The 26,280-nt window shown below is 40.3% G+C and overlaps 1 protein-coding gene across 1 annotated transcript in view; it reads left to right on the forward strand.

Moving 5' to 3' along the window:
• Positions 1 to 4,990: 4,990 nt before the first annotated feature.
• The window catches only part of TRPA1 (transient receptor potential cation channel subfamily A member 1), a 58,534-nt gene continuing 37,244 nt past the window's right edge, over positions 4,991 to 26,280 (forward strand). Inside the window, exons 1-8 of the mRNA XM_059901727.1 lie at positions 4,991 to 5,132; positions 7,987 to 8,312; positions 14,859 to 15,018; positions 17,532 to 17,707; positions 21,554 to 21,661; positions 24,580 to 24,688; positions 24,878 to 25,023; positions 25,476 to 25,612. Of these exons, the coding sequence (XP_059757710.1) occupies positions 4,991 to 5,132; positions 7,987 to 8,312; positions 14,859 to 15,018; positions 17,532 to 17,707; positions 21,554 to 21,661; positions 24,580 to 24,688; positions 24,878 to 25,023; positions 25,476 to 25,612 (1,304 nt within the window). The remainder of the gene's footprint in view (positions 5,133 to 7,986; positions 8,313 to 14,858; positions 15,019 to 17,531; positions 17,708 to 21,553; positions 21,662 to 24,579; positions 24,689 to 24,877; positions 25,024 to 25,475; positions 25,613 to 26,280) is intronic.

Here is a 26,280-nt window from a genome sequence, read left to right on the forward strand (position 1 = left end):
AAGTATATTCTCTGACCACAACCAGATTGTCAAAAACAACAAAAAGAAATCTGGGGGAACCCCAAATACTTGGAAATTAAACACACACTTCCAAAAAAGAACTTGTGAATTAAAGAAGAAACCCCAAATGTAAACACAACAAAGCAAAGTTTATGGGATGCAGCTAACACAGTGCTTAGATTAGCTTTAAATAATCTTTAAATGCTTATATTAGAAAGACCTAAAATCAAAAACCTCAAGGTTACATATCAAGGAAGTAACAAATCAAATCCAAAGTGATTAGAAAGAAAGATAAATCAAAAGAAAAAATATTGAAAACAGTGAAACCAAAAGTAGTAAAACAATAGAGAAAAGTCAATAGAATCAAAAGTTGATTTTTTGAAAAGATCAAGAAAATTGATAAACTATTTGCTAGACAAGACAGATGACACAAATTACCAAATCAGGAAGGAAAGAGGGGATGTTATTACAGACCCTGAAAGAACTAAAAGGACTGTAAGAGAATTTTATGAACTTTATGGCAAGAAATGGGCAACTTAGATGGACAAATTTCTCTAAAGACACAATTCACCAAAGTTTACTCAAGCAAAAATATTTTAAAAATCTATAAAAGATAATAAAAGTGAATTGGTAATTAAATATATTCCCAGAAAGAAAAGAGAAAACCCAGACAGACCCAAACAGCTTCAGAGGTGAATTCTATCAAACATGAAAGAAATAATATGAATATTATACAACCACTTAGAAAATAGAAGGGCACATTTCTGAACTCCTTCAGAGAGGCCACTATTATACTGATACCAAAGCCACACAGAGACATCAGAAAATAAGAAAACTATACACCGATATTCTTTGTAAACATAAACAAAAAATCTTTAACAAAATATTAGCAAATTAAATCCAGCAACATATAAAAGTTTGATTTAATATTAAAAACTCAACTAATATAAGATAATAGAATAAGTAAGGAGAAGCACACGATCATCTCCATAGTTATAGAGAAAGTATCAGACAAAATTTAACACTCATTAATGATAAAAATATCTCTTAACAAAGTAAGCATAGAGGAGACGTTCCTCAACCTGATAATATGCAACTGTGAAAATCCTACTATTAACATCATACTCAGCGGTGGAAGAGAATATCTTCCCCCTAAGATTGGGAACAAGGCAAGGATGTCCACTCTCTGGACTTGCTATTCAACAGTGTCCTGGAGCTTCTAACCAGTGCACTGAAATGGAAAAATAGAAGTTAAAGGCATACAGTTGGGAAAGGAAGAAGCAAACTGTCTTTATAGCATAAGACATGATCATATACATATAATTTTCTAAGGAATCTAGAAAAAAACTATTAAAGTTAGTGAGCAAGATTAGCAAGTTTGTGGGAATAAAAGCAATATGAAAAATCAATTGTATTTCTATATATTAACAACAGACAATCTGAAAGTGAAATTAAGAAAACAATTCCGGTTCTGAAGAACCTAGGGTCAGGACAGGAATAAAGACGCAGACATAGAGAATGGACTTCAGGACACAGGGAGGGGGAAGGGTAAGCTGGGACGAAGTGAGAGAGTGGCATGGACATATATACACTAGCAAATGTAATAGCTAGCTAGTGGGAAGCAGCCGCATAGCACAGGGAGATCAGCTTGGTGCTTTGTGTCCACCTAGAGGGGTGGGATAGGGAGGGTGGGAGAGAGATGCAAGAGGGAGGAGATATGGGGATATATGTATACGTATACCTGATTCACTTTGTTATACAGCAGAAACTAACACACCATTGTAAAGAAATTATACTCCAATAAGGATGTTAAAAAACAAACAATTCCATTCAAAATATCTTTCTTTTTTAAAATTTATTTATTATTTATTTAATTTTTAAAAAAAATTTTTGGCTGCATTGTGTCTTCGTTGCTGTGCGCGGGCTTTCTCTAGTTGCAGCGAGCAGGGGCTACTCTTCGTTGAGGTGTGCAGGCTTCTCATTGTTGTGGCTTCTCTTGTTGTGGAGCACGGGCTCTAGGCACGCGGGTTTCAGTAGTTGTGGCACATGGGCTCTAGAGCGCAGGCTCAGTAGTTGTGGTGCACAGGCTTAGTTGCTCCGTGGCATGTGGGATCTTCCTGGACCAGGGCTCGAACCTGTGTCCCCTGCATTGGCAGGCAGATTCTCAACCACTGCGCCACAAGGGAAGCCCCAAAATATCTAAAAACTAATAAAATACTTAGGAGTACATTTAACAAGAAAGGTGTATGACCTGTACATGGAAAACTATAAAACACAGCTGACAGAAATCAAGAAAGATTATGTAAATGGAGAAAAATACCATGTTTATGGATTAGAAGACAATATTAAGATGGCACGTCTCACCAAACTGATCTATAGACTCAGTGAAATTCCTGTCAAAATGCTAGCAAGCTTTTCCATGGAAATTGACAAGATGATCCTAAAATTTATAGTGCAAAGGACTTAGAACAGCCAAAACAATTTAGAAAAAAAAAAGAACAAAATTTGGAGGACTTACACAATCTGAGTTCAAAATTGACCATGAAGCTACAAAATCAAAACTGTATGGTACTGGCTTAAACACAAATGTATCTATCAATGGAATAGAATAGGGAGTGCAGAAACAAACGCATATATTTATGGTCAATTGATTTTTGACAATGGTTACAAGGCAAATCTATGCAGAAAATATAGGTTTTTTTCAACAAATGGTAATAATTGGATATCTGTGTGAAATAAAAAGAAACTCAGAACTCTCTCACCATACACAAAAATTAACTCAAAATGAATCTTTGTAAAAGCTGAAACCATAAACCTTCTAGAAGAAAATATTGACGAGAATCTTTTTAATTTAGCAGGGAAAAATTTCTACATATGACAGAGCACAATCCATAAAATGGACAAATTAGATTTTAATCGAAATTTTATAAATTTGCTTTTCTAGTGACAGCATTAAGAAAATACAAAGAAGCCACAAAGTCTAAGACTATATTCGCAAATAACTTATCTGGTAAAAGTCTCGTATCCAGAATAAAGAACTCTATAGCTCAATAATAAGACAAACAATTCAATAAAAAAGAGGCAAAGAATTTAATAAGCATTTCATTAAAAAGTCATATGAATGGCTAATAAGGCATGAAAACAGAGACAATATCATTAACCAGTAGGGAAATGGTAATTAAAACCACAATGAGATACCACCAAATACCCACTTGAATGACTATAATCAAAAGATTGCTGATAGTAAGTTTTGGTAAGGATATGGGGAAACTGGAATTCTCATACAGTGTTGATGGGCATGTAAAATGGTACAGCCACTTTTGAAAACAGTTTGGAGGTTTCATACAAAGCTAAATACATGCTTACCACATGACTCAGCAATTTACTACTAAGTATTTAACCAAGAGAAATGAAAATATGTGTCCACAAAAAGATGTGTATGAAAAAGTTCATAGCTGCATTATTTGCGATAGGGAAAAACTAGAAATCTGGGATTGGTTGAATCCAGGGATGCTGAACGCGTGGATATGGAGGGCTGTGAATTCATACAACAGAATACTGCACAATAAAAAGGAAGAAACTATTAATACACACTCCAACATGGGTTATTCTCAAAGTGCATTATGCTAAGCAAAGGAAGCCAGATACAAAAGACTATACAGTGTATGACTCCATGTATCTTAAATTTCTAGAAAAGGCCAAACAACAAAGACAGAAAACAGATCAAAGGTTGTTTAGGGCAGAGGGTGGGAGAGGGGACTGACTGCTTTCAGGGCACAAGGAAATTTTTTGAATTGATGGAAGTAGTATAAAACTGGATTGTGGAAATAGTTGTAAAAGTGTATAAATGTACTAAAGATCATCAAGCTGTACGCTTAGCATAAGTGAATTTTATGAAAAGTTTTTAAAAAGATGCAAGACAAGTTTTCTGTTCCTTAGTGGGTTTATTGGACCCCTTTTCATTATATTATTGAGTTAAGGCACTTAAGGTAAGGTAATCAAACAGTTTTACCTTCAGTTATAGGTTCTACTAATAATATATTTGGATTAATGATTTTTTTAAAAATAAATAATTTTGTAATTAATTCGTGAATTTATTCAATTTATTCAATTTATTCAAACAGAAACAATATTTAAATGTAAGGAAAAATGACTAAAGATAATTTTTGATAATCTAGATTGTTTTGTAAAAAGTTACTGAGCTGATATATGTATACAACTATATTTTCCCTGAGAGTTTAAATAAATTCCTCTTTATTATCATTTTTCATTTTCTTAAAGTCCTGTGTAATATCAAAAAGTAATTTGATAATAAAAATTACCTTCTGGAAATTTCTACAAAAGTTTATTTTTTCTAATGACCATCCCTATTTTGAAATTAAAATTGGTGTAAAAATATTGCATTTCATTACTAAACAACAGTAATTAAATAAACTTCAAAGGGAATGAGATCTTAATTGTAAATGGCTAGATACCATCTTGTTCCTCTACATTATGCATTTTAAAACCACGATTTGTAAAATCTTTAAAAAGGAAGCCCTGCCTGAGAAAAGGATGTTATTGTTGGGTAGGAAATAATTTAACTATTATTAAGAAACACTGATGGGAATGAGAGGTCTTGAGAGGACACTGCCTAAAAAGTGCCTGAAATGAACAAGTCCGGCCAAAGATAAAAGGAAAAATTAAATAATATTTCAATCTTTGTTTTCACAAGCAGAAAGCAGGGAGAAAAAATCAGATCTCTTAACACCAGCCATCTTTATTTTTCAGTGTTAAAACACTAGAGGACTAATTAAAAGAATACATGATTTGGGGGATAAAAATGGGGCACAGAAGCAAGAATGAAGAGATGCTGAGCTGGCAGCTTAAGCCAGTGACCTTTTTTTTTTTTTTTTTTTAATATGGAGCTCAAATACCTCTGGAATCCCATTTTATCTTCCTGTATGGTTGGCTGGGGCGATTTCAGTGTCCCTTTCAACCCGAGGTCAGAATGGACCCGGATGTCACGGGTGAGGTGGAGGTTTTAACAGAAAAGGCGTTCCCTGGAGTTCAGAGGACTGGATCTCGCCCTGGCTCTGCCACCTCCAGCTGTGTGGCCCTGGCCAAGTGCTGTCACCTTTCTGAGTTACTCTGTACGGGCTCTAAGCTCCCCACTTGCTCTAGCTTCCTGCTTTCAGTCTAAAGCTACTGGTGGCCATTGGCTCAGCTCGGTGGCTGGGACGTGGATGAAGTCTTCTGACAGTGCACACTGAGCTGACTCCCGTCTCCCATGCAGCTCCGGGACCCCACCTCTGCTCCCACACCCCCAGGGTTTGAACCCCTGCTTTCTGCTCTGAATGCTGGCGTGGCTTCCTCTCCAGGTCTCAGTACTCCAGGCAGCTGTGTTCCTGAGAGGATCCAGCTCCTGTTCCCAGCTCCGTGGGAGCCAGAATCTACTCTGGGATGTCTCCAGATTCCTCCCACGCTGCATTGCCACTCAAGTCCCCAGTGTCCAACATTTCGATGTGTTTCTCAGTAGAAGAGGGACTCATCGTCTCCCGGGTCTCTCTCAAGAGCCATGGTTCAGGACCAAGATTAAGGCCATAATCCAGGAAGGTCTTCTGAGTGCTTGGAGTAGGGAATCTGCGGGCGCCGGGCTTCCAAACAGACAGCAAGAGCCAAGAGCTGGGCACAGGGTTAAGGATGGAGAGCCGGCAGGTGGAGCAAGGGCCAGGCAACTATAGTTTTTCCCCTGGCATCAGAGGGGTCTGTCCCAGAAGCTGGAAGACTTGCCTACGATGGGCAGCGCGGTGCAGGAGGGCGAGGAGAGCACGCCGTGGGGGGAGGTGGCGGGGCGGGAAAGGGGGAGTGTTAGCCTCCTGTGACCCTCCTGCCAGCACCTCCACTGATGCTGGAGTTCCCTGGGCCCACATCCCTCTCTAAGGCCAGCTCAGCCAGCTGACGCTTACCACCACGACATGCCCTCTGCCCAGCTTCCAAAATGACCCCGAAACACCCTGCTTTTAATTCGCTTTTTGTCTTAGTGATCCCTTTCAGCTAAGAGTAAGGAGAAAAGCAATTGATCAACATAATTGACTATCACAAACAAAAAGTCTTAATATTCCTATGAGGCATTAAAATGAGGGCTTCATGTATGTAAAACGTCAGGCAGACAGCAGTGACTCAAGGTTATTCTCTTTCCCCGTTCCTCTGATTCTTTTCTTTATTGGTTTTCCCAAATACATTACCACCTTCAACTAAATGACAGTAAGGTATGCAGTCGATCCCAGTTCTGTACTCCCTGAACACAGATGCTGATGGGAAAACTGTGCAGGTAGTGAAGTTGAATGCTGTATCCTTCACCAGTCTTTCAAAAGTCCACATTCACGGGTCAATGACCAGTGATAACTTCTTCAATATTACCCTTCCAAGGAATTCCATTCAAAGGGTGGAATTGATGGCAACCTGCCATCTCTACTGGAAGATTTGGGGGGGAACCTTTCCATAGTTCCACAATATCATCATGCTACTTCACCTGCCCTTAAGTTCAGCCCAGTGTAACCCACAGAGCAGGCAGTCCACAAACCTTTATTTAGTGCCTGATCTCTGCCAGGTCGTGGATCCACAGGTTTTTGTGTCAGATGCTGGAGATTACAGGTTATTATGACAATCCAGAGCCTTAAAAGAGCACACAGACGGTCAAAAGACTGTCCCAGCTAAATTCCAGCCTATGCAGAGTAATCAGCTTCAGAATGAAGGTTTTTTTTTTTAATTTTTAAATTTAATTTATTTTTTTATACAGCAGGTTCTTATTAGTCATCCATTTTATACACAACAGAATGAAGATTTTTAAGCTTTCTAACCTTGTGGCAGAAACACAGCGGCAACAGTCACGGAGGCTCTATTATCTGTAGGTAGATGTGGAACTAGCCACTCTCAGAGAGGAGGCGCCTTCCACTCCACAATTACACTAATGCTGTGGATTAATAAACTCGGCACTGGCCCATGAAGACAAGCCTTTCAAACAGAGCCGAGGGTAAACAAGCAGACACCAGTCACGACTTTTTGTTTAATCTAAGAGTCATTTTATTAGCCATGCTGAAACACCAATCCCTGAGGGATTAGTATTGTTATGCACAGGAAATGGGACCAGAAGTTCAAAGGGACTTCATCTAATCTCTCAACCCGGTGCTAAGATTTAATCACTCCCCTTTTCTTTTGGAAAGATAAGTTTTTCTAAAAACCTTAGCTCCAAATCCAAGAGCCTTCTACAATGATGCGGACACGGGAAACTGAGGCCCAGTGGCTTTTAGCTGGAAAAAGAATTTTTTTAAATAAAAATCTTCCCAGCGTACCCCGTCATTCTCTCCCTCGTTCCCGTGCCCGGCGCCTTTCTTTCTGACTGCGCGACAGGACGGGGGCTCTTAGGGTTTTTATCAAAAAAGATTCCAGGGCTTCCCTGGTGGTGCAGTGGTTGAGAATCTGCCTGCTAATGCAGGAGACATGGGTTCGAGCCCTGGTCTGGGAAGATCCCACATGCCGCGGAGCAGCTGGGCCCGTGAGCCACAACTACTGAGCCTGCGCATCTGGAGCCTGTGCTCCACAACAAGAGAGGCCACGACAGTGAAAGGCCCGCGCACCGCGATGAAGAGTGGCCCCCACTTGCCACAACTAGAGAGCCCTTGCACAGAAATGAAGACCCAACGCAGCCATAAATAAATAAATTAAAAAAAAAAAAAGAATCCAGACTCGCGTGACCCACCCTGACCTGACCCCTAGACTCAGGGGACTCAAGGGTGCGCTCCGCAGCTGCAGCCTGGACGGGCAAGTCGCGCTGTCCGCCCCAAAGCTGCGAGTCCCAGGACACACGTGGCGCGGCCGCCCGGTGGCCGCGCGTGGACACGATGGCCGCGTCCTCACCCCTCCCTGCCCCGCTCCTGCTTCCCGCCCTACAAGCAGCCTAAGCCGGACGACGCCTGCCAGAAGTTCTCTCGGCCTCACGCACAGCAAACCTCTTTGCTCCCGGGGACCGCCGGGCGCAAAAGAGCTCGGAGCTCGGGCGCTTACCCGGGTCGGGACCCGTACTCGACCCCGGCGGCGCGCGCGCGCGCGACCCCACGGCCGCCTCCGCGCCCGGCGCCCGCTCACCGCTCCCGCGCTCTCTCGCCCCAGGTACCGGCGCCCGTGGGGAGCAGCTGCCGCAGGGGGCGTCCGGGGTGTGGTCAGTGAGGCGCAGCCTGAGGAAGATGCTGCGCCCGGGGGAGAAGAAGGAGCCCCGGGGCGTCGTCTACCTGGGCGTGGAGGACCACATGGACGACTCCAAGGACTTTAAGGTACCCGGGCCGTCGGCGGTCGGGACGCGAAGTCCGGGCGGAGGTCGGCTCTTCCTAACTTTGCCCTCCCCGACTAGAAGTTTCCTAGCCCGCAGCCCCAGGATGGGAGGACCGGGCGAGGTAAGGGCTGCCTGCTTCGGGGTGTGCGTGCCTTCCAAGACAGGACCTTCTCAGGAAGGGGGGGGGGGGGGGCGATGGACCGAGTTATTAAAAGGCGCCCGCCCGGTGCCTGCTTTGTCCTTTTTGTTTGCTTGTTCACCCTGCTCTTGCTCGTGATGGGCAGCTGCAGTCTGGGGAGACCTACCCCCAAAGTATCCTTAGCATTCGGCAGAATCAGGCAATTGCCTAAAATCAGGACAATTTTGGAGCGTGTGCTGTTCCGCTTGACCTTTTTATAGATTTTATTTAGAACCAAACAGCTAGATGGCTGTATCTGGCAGTCGGAGAGCCAGCTATTCACGGGGTGTTTGGGGGTTCAGAAGCATATGCTTGTCTCGTGGAGTGAAACAGAGAAACGAGCACTTACCAGTGAAGTGCTGCGGGGGATGGCAGGACCCGCGGGCTCCTCCAGGGGTGGGGCAGTCGGAAGGGGCTTTGGGGGAGGAGACCCTTCGAAACTGGGTAGGTGGTCTTCCGGAGGTCCCAAGGGCTAGGATGGGACTTCTGTTTCTTTTGCGATTTCCGGCCGCTCTGCCCAAAAGGCGGCACCAGCGCCCCCTACCGCCTGATGGCGCGATCCGAGGGCGGAGGCTGTGGACACTGAGAACACTCGCCCCTGGATTTCCTCACGTTGTCAGCAGGAGGAAGAATCTCTTTTTAAACGTTAAAATAGAATTAAAAGTTCTCTCTAACCCCCAGCACAGATCTCTCTGCACGGTGGAACCCTGTTAACATGTCCTTATGTACTTTCCAGGAGGGATAAAAGGCTCATACAGATACACACACGTTGATATCTCTTTTTTATTTACAAAGTATGAAGCCACAGAAATTTGCACTTTGATTTACTCATGGAATATATTTCAGAATACTTTTAAAATCAGCACCTGGAGACGTACCTCACGCTTTTTAGCAGCTTCATAATATTCCCTTGTATGAATGTGTCATGCTTTATTTTACCAGTCCTGCACGTGTATACTTAGGTGGTGTTTGTTTTGTTTCGCTATTACACATGTGGTTGAGTGTCAGTGAGTGTAGATGTGGCTTCCTCTGTCTGTCGACAGTACCTTAGTGAGTATGTTAAAGTCCTAGTAAGATCAAGAGTTATGTACAGCTTTAATTTTGGTAGAAATCGCCACATTGCCCTCTAAATAGGTTACATGACTTGACAGTGTTTTTAATCATGTGTGAGCAGGCATGTGTAGTAAATCACATAAAGCAACAAAGCAGGCCTCCCAAGGTGAGTCTATTTGCACGTCCAGATTAAACACTGACTTTTTTTCCTCCTTCTTAATATTAGTCTATTAACTATGGTCTTTTGGCTTAATAAAAAGAACTGAGGTTACAAGTGAATATCAAACACTAGGAGAGTGTCTTTGGAATTAATATTAAGGGACAGGAAGAAATTTTTAAATTTTGAAAATCACGCTGGAAATACTTTCTTTGCTTACCTATGTGGGTTTTCTTTTCTGGAGATATTAGTGAAGGAATTCTGCAGCACAAAGTCTCAAACTTATTTTTCATCATGTTTTTGTTTGTCTTTATTTAGTTTTCTTGCCTAAGTCCAGTCGAGGCATTTATGTTATTTAAGGCTTTTAGAAACCACAGTCGAGCTTGTAGATTGAGGGATTTTTATATATTATTTTATTACCTAACTCCAGATCATCCTGTAGAAACCTCAGCTGTGAGACTAGTTACAAATCAATACATATAACACTCTGGAGAGTTCTGAACTCTAAGGATTTCCTCATTAAGAAGAAATTATCGTATTTTCCCCAGCACACACATTATCTCAGGAATACTGACAAAATCAAAGGATGGCAGAAACCTGACAGGATTAGAAATGTGGAAAATGAACCATCTGACTGATGCCTATAAGCTTTTCCAATGACTTTCTTTCAAGGGAGTTAACGCTTTAGCATTTGGTCTTTCATTTGTTATAATTTCTCATAGTTATAATCTCTCATTTGTTAAAATCTCTCATTATAATATATAGTTTCCCTCCTTTTTGCCCTGTTACCCATTATATGTATTTCATTAAAGCAACCTAAAGCAGATGTATTTGATATCTGCAATTTAAAGGACTAAAGAATTAGCTTCTGTAAACGCGATCTAGTCTGTTATGTTCTATATCTAGTCATATAGTTCAGAATCCGAAAGAATCTGAAGTGACCTCATGACAGTAGAAAACTATATTGACTGAATAGATAAACTGTCTACATGACATCCTTGATTTACTTTCAGAACTTTCTATAAAGAAATCTCTTCAAAGCCTAGCTTAACATGTCATGAGGGCTTCCCTGGTGGCGCGGTGGTTAAGAATCCGCCTGCCAATGCAGGGGACATGGGTTCGAGCCCTGGTCTGGGAAGATCCCACGTGCCGCGGAGCAACTAAGCCCATGCGCCACAACTACTGAGCCTGCGCTCTGGAGCCTGCGAGCCACAACTACTGAGCCTGCGTGCTGCAACTACTGAAGCCCGTGCGCCTGGAGCCCGTGTTCTGCAACAAGAGAAACCACCGCAATGAGAAGCCCGCGCACCGCAACGAAGAGTAGCCCCCCGCTCGCCGCAACTAGAGAAAGCCCGCGCGCAGCAACGAAGACCCAGTGCAGCCAAAAATAAAATAAATAAATTTTTAAAAAAGTCATGAACTGAATTCAGACTGCTTAGCACACCTGATGAGCTTGTATAGAATATTTAGATGCTCTGCTGTCATTGTGAACTCAGCAGTGCCTTGTGAGCCTCTGAACCCAGTCCTTGCTGTCGAGAGTGTGTAACTGGGTTTGTGTTGACGGCACATCACTGAGCAGACCGGTAAATTGCTCTTCCTGGCACTGTCGGGTAGACGATAGAATCCCTTTATTGTCACTGGAAGAACGCATCAAATTCAGGTGCTACAATACTTCCAAATGGATTTAGGTAAACACTTCCTTTGATAGGGTGAGACATTGAGAAAGAGTCTCTTTCTGTGAGAGGCTCATTTTAAATTTATTACTGATATGCGTAAATTTGGAAATGGTTGGAAACACGCTGTTATAACCTGTATTCGCTAAAGCTGTATGTAGCTTATACAGAATTTTGTGGTTGAAAAGTGACACATCTCTATTTAAGGGACTATCACTGAAGAGTGATTTCTTAGGTACTATTCTGTGATAACAGAGCAAAATCCAATGTTCAGAATTGTAAGAGAGTTTGTTTTATTTCAACCTGATATTTACTGAATGAACTCTAATATGCTTAATATTTTATTAGCTATTTGAAAATACATTAAGTACTTTAAGACTTCATTTTATTTCATGATAGCTTTTAATTTTAATAGTGAGAAACATTCCTGTTATCTTTAAAATAACAAATCAGGGTTTTGGACACATATATTATCATGTATCAAATGTGACCAGTCCCAGTCAAAGGCAGAATTAAAGCAAGAACTTGGATCATTTGTTTGGGGGAGGTTTTCACATTTTCAGAAAGTAGTCATTTTACAGTGGGTTCTATAAAAAGCTACTGTCTTGTAGAACATTTTGCTTTTGGCCCATGTGATGAGCTATTTGCTTAAGAAATAGCTTTGGAAAAAATTCAGACAAATGTATTATTTGGTCACATATTTGTAAAGCTGAAAGGAATATTGAGAAATAATTTTAGTGTGTATATTAATGAAGTTCCCTTAATTTTTCCTATTGATTTTTAAATAAGTAGTTCAGGGAAGTTCTAGTGTGTAGCCCATATCGCCTCAACTGCTGTTGTGTAAGAGCTCTGGGTCCCCCTTCCTTCCTTCCTTCCTTCTCTCTTTATGGAAAATTTATTTACATATATGAAAGTATCATGTAAAATAAGCATATAAATGTCTAGTACACATTTAGCATAGATGGTGTGAGGAAAATACTAGAGATAGTTTCTCAGACCTTTTTTGGTCTCAGAACCCCTTTAAACAAACAATCTTGAGGATCCCAAACACTCCTTGTCTTTGGGTTAGAGCTGCCAATATTTGCCGTATTAGAAATCAAAGTGGGGAAAGTGTTTTAAACATGGGACTACATGGCACATATCCCAGTGACTGTCAGAGGTGTGATGTCACCACACATCTTGTGGCCTCTGGAAAACTCTGCACCAGTGAGAGAGTGAAGGGCTGGGGTACAGGACGGCATGAGTTGCTCTCTGAAGGCCTGGAGGAGGAGGGAGGGTTGAGGGGGGCTGTAGGTCATTGGGAAGCAAGGAAAGGGAGATGCATGCACTTCATTCAGGTGGAAGCCTGGAGAAGCTCAGGCTAAGCCCAGCAGGAACCCAGCAGCACAGCCTGGTGCCGGGCGAGCTGGACACTGGTGTGCAATTCAGGGACAGGCCCGAGCTTGGCTTCAGCCTCAGTTTGGGGCCAAAATCTGCAATTCGGCTTAGGCTTTGCCTTCGGCAACCAAATATCAAAATACCGAATTTGATGCCATTTCTGGCATCCCTGAACTGGCACGTGATCAGTGATACCATTATATCTAAACAATGTAAATATATTGGCAATAAAATAAAGTTTGTCATTTATATTTATTGCTAATAGCTAAATATTCACTTTCAAATATAGGCAGGACTTCTATAAGCAACTTTGAATAAGAATCGTGTCAGTCAATTGAAGTATAATTAAATGTGACTATAATTAATGATTTTGAAAATTCTTAATTTTCTATGTAAAACAGACATTTAGAATTTTCAAGTAGTTGAATAGGGAACTAGATTGTCAATTAGTATAGTTATTAAGAGAGGATGCATTGTTAATTTTAGGAAGAACAGAACACAATTTTTGATCCAAAGCATTTATAAAAGTGTAATAATAATGCAAGGCAAGATAATAGAAGCAAGTTTTTGACATTAAGGCTTTTATGAAATTTTTTTTGCTATAGTAACATTAATAACATTAAGTAAAATGGTGTTTAGAGAGTTATTTGATTTTTGGTAAGTTTATTCTGTTTAGGCAATGAGCTTTTCAAGAAAAAGTCCTGTTTGGGAAGGTGTCACGTCTTGTGAGGATGAATCAAAAACAGAATGTCAGCACCTCGGAATTTCACAAGGAAGAAATGTAATGTCACCCATGATTAATCATGTTCAGTGCAGTTATACTAAAGAATATAAAGAGCATGAAGAAAAAAATCTTAGAGAAAAATAAGATGTTCTAGAAACTTCTTGCTCCTCCCCTGACATCAGTGGAAGTGAGCATCTGTTGGGAATTACACTGCTACAGGCCAGTGACAACAGCCAACGACGCCTGAAAGTTATGAAGCTTGCTCTGCAAAGTCCCTTTTTATGCTCTGGAACCTTATTCTATCACACAGTTCATGCTAGGATGGGGTTTTGCCTTCAGCTTCAGTTTCTACTGTATGTGGGGTTTTTGGCGTTCATCAGTCAGCCAAGATATGTATTCCGAGCACCTCCCGTTCAAATTCTGACCTTTCCCCTTACTGTGTGCCTTTGGGCAAACAGTGTTACCTCTCAGTGTCCTGATCTCTGGCTCTGAGTAAGTACACAGTAATGCTAGCCCTTCCTGCGTGCAGAGAACAATGAGGAATGAACCTGACCTGAGTAGGCCTGGTGCAGGATCCCAGTGGTCAAAAGAGGAGGGATCGTTCATTCCTGGAGGAGAGTGGGCAGCTATTCTAGATCACTGACCAAGTGACCTAACGTGACGATTCTTTAATATGATTCTAGCTCTGTTATCTAAGGACACGTGGGATGGGAATCGACTGTCAGCACGAAGGCCAAAGAGAGAACAGTAATTTAACTTCCTGCACTTAATCCTTGAATTCAAGAAAATCTTTTTGTCTAACCAGAATCCCTCATGCTGCAGTTTTAGTACATTTCTCATCTGGCAGAGAAAATGCCTCTATGTTTTCACTCTACTTATTTTTTTCTCAGCTCGCATCCCTTACACTTACTTCCAAACTCTTCTTGAGGCCTTTATTTCTACAACATATACAGGTATAGGATCAGAAAAATTGAATTATTTATTTAATGTACTTATCAATGAGCATTTGCTGTCACTTTCTGTATGCCTAAGCATTTTGTGTTCTCCAGAAAAAAATATTGACTTTATCATAAGCATGAGAAATAGTTTTGGATGATAGTCTTTTTCGTTTGTTTGGTTTTTGTTTTTTTTTAATTTTTATTTTATATTGGAGTATAGTTGATTAACAATGTTATGTTAGTTTCAGGTGTACAGCAAAGTGATTCAGTTATACATATACATGTTATCTATTCTTTTTCAAATTCTTTTCCCATTTAGGTTATTACAGAATATGGAGCAGAGTTTCCTGTACTGTACAGTAGGTTGGATGATAATCTTTTAACGACTAACTTATATTAAGTTTTACACATGCTTATTTAAGGTAACAATTTTGTATATACTTCCAGGTGGTTTTTGAGGGAAGTGCATGCGGTTTACAAAACTCTGTAAAGAAACAAAAGAGGTTAAAAAACTGTGATGATGTGAATGCCTCCCCTTTGCACCATGCTGCAGAAGAAGGTCAAGTGGGTCTGATGGAGATGATCGTCAATGAATCCTCTTGTGAAGGTAGCAGAACGTTACAACGAGTACTCCGTAAATCCATCATCCCGTTAGGCTCATTAGCAAGAGCGGAATAAAGTGATTCTGGAGGATAGGTTAGTTCCAGATTATAAAGGGCCTGAATATGTCACTCAGGAGTGCGCTGTTCCCTCCAGGCCAGTGCCCCTCAATCTTTTCCACTGAAATACTGCAGAGGATAGTGCAGAGATCGGGGACAGCCCCCTGCAGGTGCAGATTTTCTTTGCATTTTGATGATAGATCATAAAAATTCATGTACATTTCATGTATTCTTGTATACCATTTTCACTGAGGTCATCGTATACTTAAATTGCTTATCGTGGAATAAAAGTGAGACTCCAAGAAGATGTAACATCCTCCCCAGCCTCGTACGCCCAGCCTTGTTTGAGAAACTCAACTGTGCTTGATAAGGAAGGGGGATGCCACAGAGATTTAAGCAGTGAGGTGGTGTGATAAGACCTTTATTGTTTTAGGTAATTCTGTCAATATTATGGAAGATAGATTAGAAGTGCAAGCTCAGTTAAAAAGCTATTATAGTAGTAAAGAGAAGATGAGCATCCACCAGGGTTTTGAGATTAGAATAAGGAGAAAGGGAGAGATTCAGGAGCTATTTTGCGTGTAGAGTAGACAGTGCTTGGTAAAGACGGAATATGAGGAGTAAGTGGCCAGGAGTTGGACTGACTCTGAGATTCTTAATTTAGGAATTAGGTTAATAGTCGAGCCATCCAGAAGAGAAAGCATATAAGAAAACAGAAGAAAAGTGAGTGTAAGAGTGTGAGGTGTTAATGGTTTGGGTCATACTGAGTTTAAAAGTCCCAGGGGACATCCCCTTGGAGACATTCAGTAGACTTGGAGCCTAGTATCTTGTGTCTAGTAGACTAGAAATACAGGAGGAAAGGAATAACCCCCACAGGGCCCTCGTTGCATAGGAAGTAGCTCAAGTGGTGGAAATGCATGACAATCCTTTAGGAGACCATAACATTGCCAACAAGGGTGGATAAAGGTAGAATGCCAACGTTCAGGGTCAGAGGGCAGAGGAAAAGCCAGCAAAATTATGGTGAAGACAGTGATGGAGAAGAGATTGATGACACATGAGCCAAGGGAGAGCTGAGTTACAAGGACCAGGTGCCACAAAGAGGTCACATAGGAAGAAGATCACAACAACCTTGCTGTTTAGAAGGCCTACCCAACCCTTGTAAAAATGATTTCTGAAAAGTGATGGAGGTAAAAGACAAATTCAAGTTATTTAATTGGTGAATGGGACTTCGTAAGTTTAGGCCCCAGGTTAATTAAGTTCGGTGCTGAACGAAATGCTGAGTGGAGTGCTTTGTCTTGATCAGACCAAATGGTCAAGAGGTGTGTGTATGTCAGTGTGTGTGTGTGTGTGTGTGTGTGTGTGTGTGTGTGTGTGTGGTTGAGAATGAGGCACTAGGATGAATGAAAGAAGATAGTGGAGAGATAAATTTTAAAAAGGAGAGAAATGGAAAACGTGGCTGCAGCATGGTTCCAGGTATCGTACAATAGATGGTCCCCAAGTCATATTTATGAGTGAGCACTTTTCCCCCTTCTTCAGACATAAAAATATCCTACCACCAATTACAATGGTTGATAAAGCGGTCTATTTTAGAACAGATACAAAAAAAACCCTGAAGTATCAAAGGGCATGCTGAGCTCACAGGGTAAATAGTACAATGTATTGTATTGTAGAAATATGTGGAAACCATGTGTGGCATCAAGGGGCTCAAACTCTAATTCCAGTCTTGTGTTTATTTGTGGTGTGTCTTTTTTCTCATTAACATTTTTTGAACCATTGCCTATGGGCAGAACACTCCACTAAGATCTTTAAGAACATGATTTGATATTCTTCTTCCAAGAACGTTGCAAGGTATACATATCTTTTTCCCTTCCTCCCTCCCTCGCTCCTCCTTCCTTCCTTCCTTCCTTCCTTCCATCCTTCCATCCTTCCTTTCTTTCACCAAATTGGAATATGAGAAAACTGAGTTTCTAAGAGGTCAGTCAGCTTACAGAGCTCCTTACTAGCTGTGTAACGTTGGCAGGATTGTGAACCTCTCTAGGCCTCATCTTTCTGAAAAACAGTCACAGTTCCTTGTGGGCTGTTGGAGGGTTGAATAAAATAATGGTTGCGTGGAACTTAGTACAGTGCCTGGCGTAGAGGTATTGCTTTTATATAAGCTCATTGCTTTATAACCATTCCCAAATTCATACCACAGATAAAAACATGTGATAGGAAGACCTATTTCTTATGGAGTCTATAGATCGACAGCTAACTCATTGGACAAAGTCAGTGCCATATGTATGTGCATTCCCAAAGGTGTCCATTAGATGTTTTTGAGAACTGAAGCTATCTTTTTATTTTTCCTAAAGAAGGAGCAGCCCGCTACAATGGCACTTGGCACTGAGCTTTGCAGTGAATAGGCGTGCAGTAGGCAGTGAGTACGGTCCAAGCAAAATCTAACCCATGTTTTCGTGTCTTTTTCTAGTACTGAATGTGATGGATGATTATGGAAATACCCCTCTGCACTGGGCTGCCGAAAAAAACCAGGTGGAAAGTGTTAAGTTTCTTCTTCGCAAAGGAGCCAATCCAAACCTCCGAAACTGCGACATGATGGCCCCCCTGCACGTGGCTGTGCAGGGTTTATACAACGACGTGATGAAGGTAAGGCTGCAGGCGGTTCTCCAGGTACTGACCATCGTAGCGTGGGCCGGGACCCACGTCCAGCTGTGTCTGCCTGCTCCAGAAGGCCAACCTCAGCTGCCAGGGCCAACGGAATGTAATCATTTTAACGTTGGCTTTTCTTCTGACCAACTGACGATAGTGGTGATGATGATGATGACGATGAGAATAATAATAACAACAGTCTGCATTGACCAGTTCTTATGTATCAGCTACCAGCGTTTTTCCGTGTTTAAGAGCTTTCCGTGTTTTAGGTTTTTAAATCCTCCTCATTTAAAAAAAATCTATAAAGTAAGACTATTATTACCCCCATTTCATAGCTGAGGAAACTGAGGTAGAGAGAGAATTAAATAACTTGCCTAATTAGCGCATAAGAGTTAGGTGGTGAAAGCAAGAATTAGGAATTTTTTTCTCATCTTTATGTTTTGCAAGTCAAGACTTTACTGCTTTTACCTGGCCAATTGAATGATTAAAAGGAAGAAGGTGATGGGTGCCTCAGTGAAGACAGAAAGCATCATTATGATTTACTGTTTTTGTGAAAGTGAATGGCATGCCTTAGTGGATGGCATGTCTTTGCAGAAGACAATAATACTATTGGGAAATTTCTTCTTATTTTTTTCAAGAGAGTGGGTTTGGTCAAATAGAGGAAACCTTGGTAAATGCCTAAAGGGTATGGTTTAGGTCATGGCTTTTAAACTACATCTCAGGGTCTCACAGACACACTGGAAAACACACATGCTGACTTAAAGAGGAATGCAATTTACAAGCAGATCTTGTTCCAGAAATTCATTTCTTAGGTAGGCAATTTGGACCTTACAGTAAGTTTTCCTATAGAAGCAATGTTGCGAAGGATGACTTGGCTGTTGTGCTTGTGACCTGTCTTAGTCAGTTCGGGCTGCTGTCACAGAGAACCGGAGACTGGGTGGCTTAAACAACAGTCATTTCTCACAGTTGTGGAAGCTGCATTGTCCAAGATCAAGGCACTGGCAGATCTGGTGTCTGGTGAGGGCTTGATTCCTGGTTCATAGATGGCCTTTGTCTCTCTGTGTCCTCATGTCATGGAAGGGGCAAGAGAACTTTCTGGGGTTTCTTTTACAAGGGCACTAATCCCATTTGTGAGGGCTCCGCTCTCATGACCTAATCACCTCCCAAATGCCCCATCTCTTAGTACCACATGGGGGATTAGGATTTCAATATATGAATTTTGAAGGACAAAAATATTCGGTTGATCACACCACACCAGTGAGATCTCAGGGGTGTCCATGAGCTCCATGCTCCCTTAGCCCAGACACCTTCCTCTCAGCCCCCTGAGTCCTTGTCTCCTTTAAGCCAGACACAGAGGGTGTGAGGGGAGCCCCCTTTCCTCTCTCCCCTTGTGCCTTGTATTTAGCATTGCCGTAATTCTTAGTACAGGGTATGGTAATCAAATGTTCACGTGCTTTTCCCCCCTTCTGGCTGGGTATCCTGGAAGGAAGGACTGTGTGTGACTAATCTAACATCTCCAGTCCTCAGCACTGCTGATAAATGCTGGCTCTTGAATGAATAAATGAGTAACTAGGCGTTTTGGCTGAAGGAGAAGGGGAGAGCTTAGGTATCAGTGCCTAAGAAGATGAGTCAGGGCAGCCCCTTGCAGAGGTTACTGGAAAGGCCTTTGTCAACAGGCTCTCTGTTTTTGCCAATGGCTACATTATTCATGAGCCAGATGCTACTTAAGTGTCGTCTGTGTTGGGCCACTAGTGACTGCAGGGACCCCCAGAGATGCTGCTTGTTTCCCCAGTGAACTCTTGTGCTTCCTCTGAGGCTCTTTTCAGAAACAAATGCCCACTGACTTAATTAATCTTGGCTCCAAAAGTGTGATTTGGGAATTCAAAGGCAGGTAACAGTTGAAAGCCTGTTGTTAATTAGAAATCAGAAATCTTCAGGCTAACAAATACAGAAAGATAGGTATCACATCGAAATAGAGAAGAAAGTCTAGAAATAAGCCCATAACTGATTTATAATCTAGATGGTGGATATAACAGGTTTTCCTGGGTGACACCAGAACAGGAAAAAATGTCTCTCTGTGTGCTTGCAAACAGCAGTCCTGGGGGCCTGACTCTCCCAGTTACACCCAGGGGTCAGGCCTGTACCTCCACCAGCTCTTGCCAATTTCAATCTCCATTGTCCAGCCTTCCTCCAAACCTTCCACTGCCGCCTTGTGCTTATAAAGTAAAAAATTGCTACCCATGTGTGACCTCAAGTTCTTACACAGATACCAGTGGTGTATATAGTGTTCCCTGGGGCACACTGGACCGCGGGTTAGGGGCTGGCCTTGCTTCTCAGTAGCCTGCAGGCCTCAGTTCTTGGGGCTTAAGCTCAAAGTAACCAGTTCGAACCTCCCATGGGACTTCCTGGATTCTCATCAGGAGACTTCCAGAGGCCACACCTGCCAGCCTCCAGACTTGCCTGGTCATGACTGAACTTGAAATGGGCACACAGTTTAGTTGCTCTCTCTGGGCTCCCTGCCACATACAATTTAACACAGCTTTAGGAAAGATCGTGCTAACGGCAGTGAGCAGAAACCCCCTAATAGATGCCCCAAATCTATGATCCAAGATTCTAAGAGGGCAAAGATATAAAAACCCTCCTTATAGACTTGGGTGGATTATTTCACAGGTGAATCCAGAGTTCGTTAAGAACAGAATGTGATGCTTCAAGTCCATAGACTGAACTGTGTGTTCTCATTTTCCTTCATCAGCAATCTCCCTGTGTATTCCTGTGGCCTAAAATTTCAGTGTAATTTTCCTTAATGGGCAGAGCTAATTAGTCAGCCTAATTCATTTGCTGACACTCACATCAGGACACATTCTATTAACAAGGGGCTCTGTGTGCCTTTTTTTTGGTAAGTCAAGGTTTTTATTAGGAAACAGCATGTTTAATAAATTCTTTCTTAAACAGCTTAAGTGCAAGCACATGTTACAGTTTTATCAGAGACTTGCTGCAAAAGAAAAGGCCTCTAGTAGGCCAATTCAAAGATTTCTCTTTTGAGAGAGACATTTATGTAAGATAATTTCTGTTAGATTTAATATAAAATGAAGACTGATTCAAGATCTATAGATTCTTGGCCAATAAGCCTGAAGTCAACCAGGTGAGGGGGTAACAGGTCTTCAATTAAATTCCATCAGAAAAATCGCTTAACCATTTTAACCGTTTTTACATTAGAGAAAAAGTTTCTGTTCCAGACTGTGTGAATTGATTGAGTTAAGCTATACCTGTGTCACATGAGACTCTTCTTTTCTCTACTGCAGAGAATGGAGCTTTAATGGACATTTCCCAAAATACTTGCAATCTGGGTAAAAGAAAAATGACTAGATGGGAAAAGGAAACCATTCCCTCCCCTCTTCGCCTCTCCCTCCCTCCCTCTCTTCTTTCTCTCTCTCTCCTCTTTCTTTACGTCCGTCACTCCTCTACCACCTGCACATTCCAAATGGCTCCACCAATTTAGTTTTGGTAGATATTAGTTAATATAGCTCACTTAATACAAGTGAGAGGTATTCAGTGAGCAATGTTAACTAGCATCTACAATTCTTAGTCTATTTCAAGTTCTACAGCTCCATGTTGCCTTAATTGACATGCTGTAGAAATTGCCATTATTTCATCTATTTGAGAAATTTACATAGTACTCACTATGTACAAGGTTTCATGCCAGATTCCATGGGAGAGTGATGAAAAAGATGACTAAGGACATGGTCCCTGGCATCCTAGAGCTTAAAATCCAGTGGAAGACAAATACCCTATTGGGAAACGTCCATGTTAACTTTTTAACAATTATTCCCCTCTTTTATGTAGGTCTTGGTTGAGCATCGCACTACTGATGTTAATCTGGAAGGAGAAAATGGAAACACAGCTCTGATAATCGCATGTTTCACAGATAATAGTGAAGCAGTGCAGCTTTTGGTTTGTACTTGAATCACATTTTTTTCTGTTTTCTTTATCCTTTAGTACAACATGAATTTTTGTTATTTACAACAGCTTTCAGTTTCTCTTCTTAGCAAAATATAAAATGTAGACACTAGGTCAGAAAAAATAGTTCTATGTGTTTGGGTATATGTACACACCCCTTCAATCTTAAATGAGTCTGAGATTGCTTATCGAAGACGAATAGGAAAGCATTACAGAAAATGTGAGAAGATCGAAGTGAAAAGAAAATATCAACAGGAAAATTTAAGGTGAAGCTGGTGGTCAGGCTAGAATACAAAATACAAAGCATAATGGCCTGTATGTTCATAAAGGTAGATCATACTTTTGACTCTGAGCTTCTGAATAGTAAAAGGAAAGATGAATATAGTCATTTGCAAACTTATTGTTGGGCCCTGAGATAAAGGCTAAGGGAAACACAGCCATACCTGTTCCCAAGATGAGAAGAAATTGCTGCCATGGGTTCTCAGAAAGGGAACCTTGAATGGTATAACGACTAAGGTCTTTAGCCACAGCCCTAAAAGCAGAGCGAGGCTTCTCTCCCGTGAGATTTCTTGGGGCCGGTCCAGTCAAACTCTGGAGATACCCGTCACCATGGCTGCGTCCTGCTCCACGGAGTAACCCTTCTGAGTGTGGGACAGAGTTCCATCAAATAGCCTTCTTTTAAATATTGCTCAACCACTCGTACATTATTCAGGCCAGGTTCTATATTTTTAGCACTTGATTTTCCCTCTCCACCATCCCAGAGAGTAAATAAAATGAAATAAAAGAATTTCAGAGTATCTGTGGGATATTTCAATTTACAAATGTGTTCTAACCTATTTACTAGGTATACTTGGACAAAAATATATATTCTTATAAGCTGTCATGATTGGACCAAAAAGAGAATAAAAAATAAAGTAACTAATACTCAAATAAAGAATTTAGAAAACGGGCCCCAAATAAACCAAAAGAAAAATGGAATAAAGGAATAATAAAGTTGAAAACAGAAAGTAATAATTTTGGAATTATTCATTAAATCGAGTTATTTTCTCCAAAAAAGATAATAAAACAGACATAGTATTGGCAAGTCTAACCACAATGGAAAAAGCTAAAGCACAAATCAACAAAATTAGAAATAGCAAAGGGATTTAACTGAATATGATGGGGAATTTTAAAATGGCAAAAGATCAGTATGCAATCCTATCCTAAAAATTTGAAAATGCTTTTCTTAAGGGATAAATAACTGAAAGTAAAGTGACTAAAATTTAAAGATCTGTAGGGAACCATTAAAAGTATTTTAAAAAAGCATTATTAAAGCTCTGGAACCAGCTAATATTACATGCTTTTATAGATTTTACAAGTTCTTTCAAACTTTCAAGGAAAAAGTTTCCATTTTAGATAACCTTCCTATAGCACAAGAGTGAAACCATGCAGATTAATTATATGAAGCAGACATAATAGTAATTCCAAACTTGAGAGCTCCCCCAACCAAAAAAATGTAGATCAATTTCACATACAAATATAGATGCAATCTTAAAAATACTAGCAATTAATTCATTGACATAATTAAAAGTAACACGTAATAAATACCATGTTGGCCTTACCAGGGAATGTATGGAGAGTTCAGTATTAGGTTAGATTATAACCCATCGATTGACCCGAGTCAACAAAGCATATGATTATATCGAGCTATTTATCTTTAAATGGTTATAAAATTACCTGTATTCTTACAGATCTATAAGGAAAAGACAACGCTCCACAGAAAATTGGCAAGGGACACATAGAGTTTATTTAATTTCTCTAGTAATCAAAGAGAAACATGTTAAAACAGTGAGCTATCATTTTTTTTAATCTCTTAAATTAGAAGGATGAAAAATCCTTACTGACTTACAGTGTTAGAGGAATTTTAATGAGTCGGGGAATTTCATTCACTGTTGCTGCGAATACTTTTTGACTCACCAATTCCAATTCTTGGAATACATCTCTAGGAGATAATTAAAGGTATCACTGATATTAACACCAGTGTTATATATAGCAGAGAAAACTGAGAAAAAATTGAAATTTAATAATAGGGATTCATTATATAAAGTTTTGTGTACCCCCAAATGGAATACGTACTTGATAAAATCATATAATTTAAGAATATTAAGTAAAATACGTTTTTAAACAGTGCGATCATATAGTATACACATAAACATTACTTTTGCAAAGAAGACAAAAGAATATTGTCTTCTAAAGTGTAAAACAATTCTCTCCCTAAAAGTGAGATTATAGGTGGTATTTGCTTCTTCACACTTTTTTGCTTTTTCAAAACCTCTTGTTTTGTGATAATGAAAGGTACTTAAAACAAAACTGAAATCCAGTGATCTGTAGAAAATGATTGTTGAAAATGGTTGATTCAGAGGTCAAGGTAATATACCATTCAGTTCTTTTAACAACGTTTTAGTAGAGAACTTTCATTAGTAAAATGTCTAATTTTCATAATTTAACATGAGTACTGGTCTAATCATTTGTTAATTGCACAAATGAAAGGAAAATAATCTGGGAAATATCACTTTATTTGTATAAGGAATTGAGAATGGTTGTAGGAGGAATCATGATAATGTCTTTAAAAATCTCTTTAATTTCATTGAAAAATGTGTTCACTTTAGTTTGGTGGGGGATCACATTGATATTTTTGTGTCTATGTTGTTACTTCATCGTTAGAAAATATAAAGTGTCTGTAGTTCAGAATCTTAGCCGAGTTCCAAAATTACCTTCTTGCCTAGATTTCATATTATATGAAGCTTTTCTGTGTAGTTTTACATAGGCACGGAGTAGTGAAAAGGTGTGGGAGACGCATATTCTTGCCCATTCTTGTGATCTGGGCTTTAACTTGTGTCATTTGACTTCTATTGTTCTTTCTTTTCTTCCAGTTAAATAAAGGAGCTAAACCATGTAAATCAAATAAATGGGGATGCTTCCCTATTCACCAGGCTGCATTTTCAGGTGCCAAAAAATGCATGGAAATAATATTAAAGTTTGGTGAGTAAAGGCTTTCCTCCATTATGTAGTGTAAAGAAACCTATTCTGGTGGATGCTATTAATTTGAGAAATATTTAATATAATTTATACCTGGGCTTTTCTGTAAGTCTGAAAGTCCTTTCTTTTTTTAAAAAAATCCTTTTATTTCTTTATAATATTTGTTATCTTGAATTTTATTTTCTCCTAAAGGTGAGGAACACGGGCATAGCAGACTGTCTCACATTAACTTTTTGAACAATGGGAAAGCTAGCCCTCTGCACATGGCAGTTCAAAGTGGTGACTTGGAAATGATTAAAATGTGCCTGGACAGCGGTGCAGAGTTGGACCTGATGGAGGTAGTTGTTCAAATTCCACCTGATACTTTTATTGTAGAATTGTTGTGAATTATTTGCCAAAGTGCTTTACAGCTCTTTTATGATTAAATTAGATAGATATTATTTCCTGCTATTCATGTAGAAGCCAAACAAGAAACTCTCCCAAGTTTTAATCTATCTAAAGAATTTTGAGAGCTACCAAAAGCAGTTGCAAACACAAATACAAATAGAGATATACTGATGATAGGAGTACTGTCAGAGCTGTCAAGAACTGTCGGATTGCAAGGAAATAAAATTGCTAGCTAGGATTTTTCTATTGATGCTTTTCAATAGATGAAACCAATTACTATTCACCATCTGAAATTCCATATTCCTTGATTTTGTTGGCCTGGGGAGAAAAAAAAACAAGTGAATTTAGGTTTTATCCTTAAATTGGGATGAAATATTGATTCTAATATCAAAACTCTTTACAGAAAGGGAAGTGCACAGCCCTTCATTTTGCTGCCACCCAGGGAGCCACTGAGATTGTTAAACTGATGATATCTTCCTACTCTGGCAGCAGCGATATTGTTAATCAGGTGGATGGAAATCACGAGACACTGCTTCACAGGCAAGTTTCCTACCTATGATTCTGCATACAGATTTCTATTCTTCATATGTTTAACTATACCCTGCAAGACAAAGTTAGCACTTATGGTAGCAGAGATTCTGTAGTTCGAAAGAAAAGAGCAGAGATAACAAAGGTCCTGTGGTTCAACTGGAATCTCTATGTTCCTCTGGAATCAAAGTAGAAAGTTAAATAGATTTTCATAGCATAAAATCTCCAGTGGAATATTCTGGATCAATTCTTAGTCCAGTGGCTATAGCCTCAAGATTCATTTCCTATATGCTCAGGAGGTCAACATACATGGCTTTTCAAGCCCTTTCTAATCTGTTTCAGTTCCTCACGTGTGTCTTATCCTCTTTCTCAGTGGAGGTAATGGAGCAGATACATATGGATGGTCCACTTTTCCCACCCTATTTCCCTTTCCACTTAGCCCCACAGTTACCTATAAATGTTCTCAAAACATATATGTAGTTTTAGGGAAAGATTGCCAAGCTCAAAAGAAGATAAATATTTCTGTTGAGTTTAACAGAAGTACAAATCAGAGAAAAGCATCTGAAGCTATAGGCTTACTAGCTGCTAGGACAGGAAACAGGCAGTGTAGACGGAGAGTTCAATTCCTTGGGAAGACAAGGACTGAATGTGCCCTGTGTGAGAGAAAGAGGTGACTGAGA

The sequence above is a fragment of the Balaenoptera ricei genome, chromosome 17 (assembly GCF_028023285.1).
Source record: "Balaenoptera ricei isolate mBalRic1 chromosome 17, mBalRic1.hap2, whole genome shotgun sequence".
Taxonomy (NCBI): domain Eukaryota; kingdom Metazoa; phylum Chordata; class Mammalia; order Artiodactyla; family Balaenopteridae; genus Balaenoptera; species Balaenoptera ricei.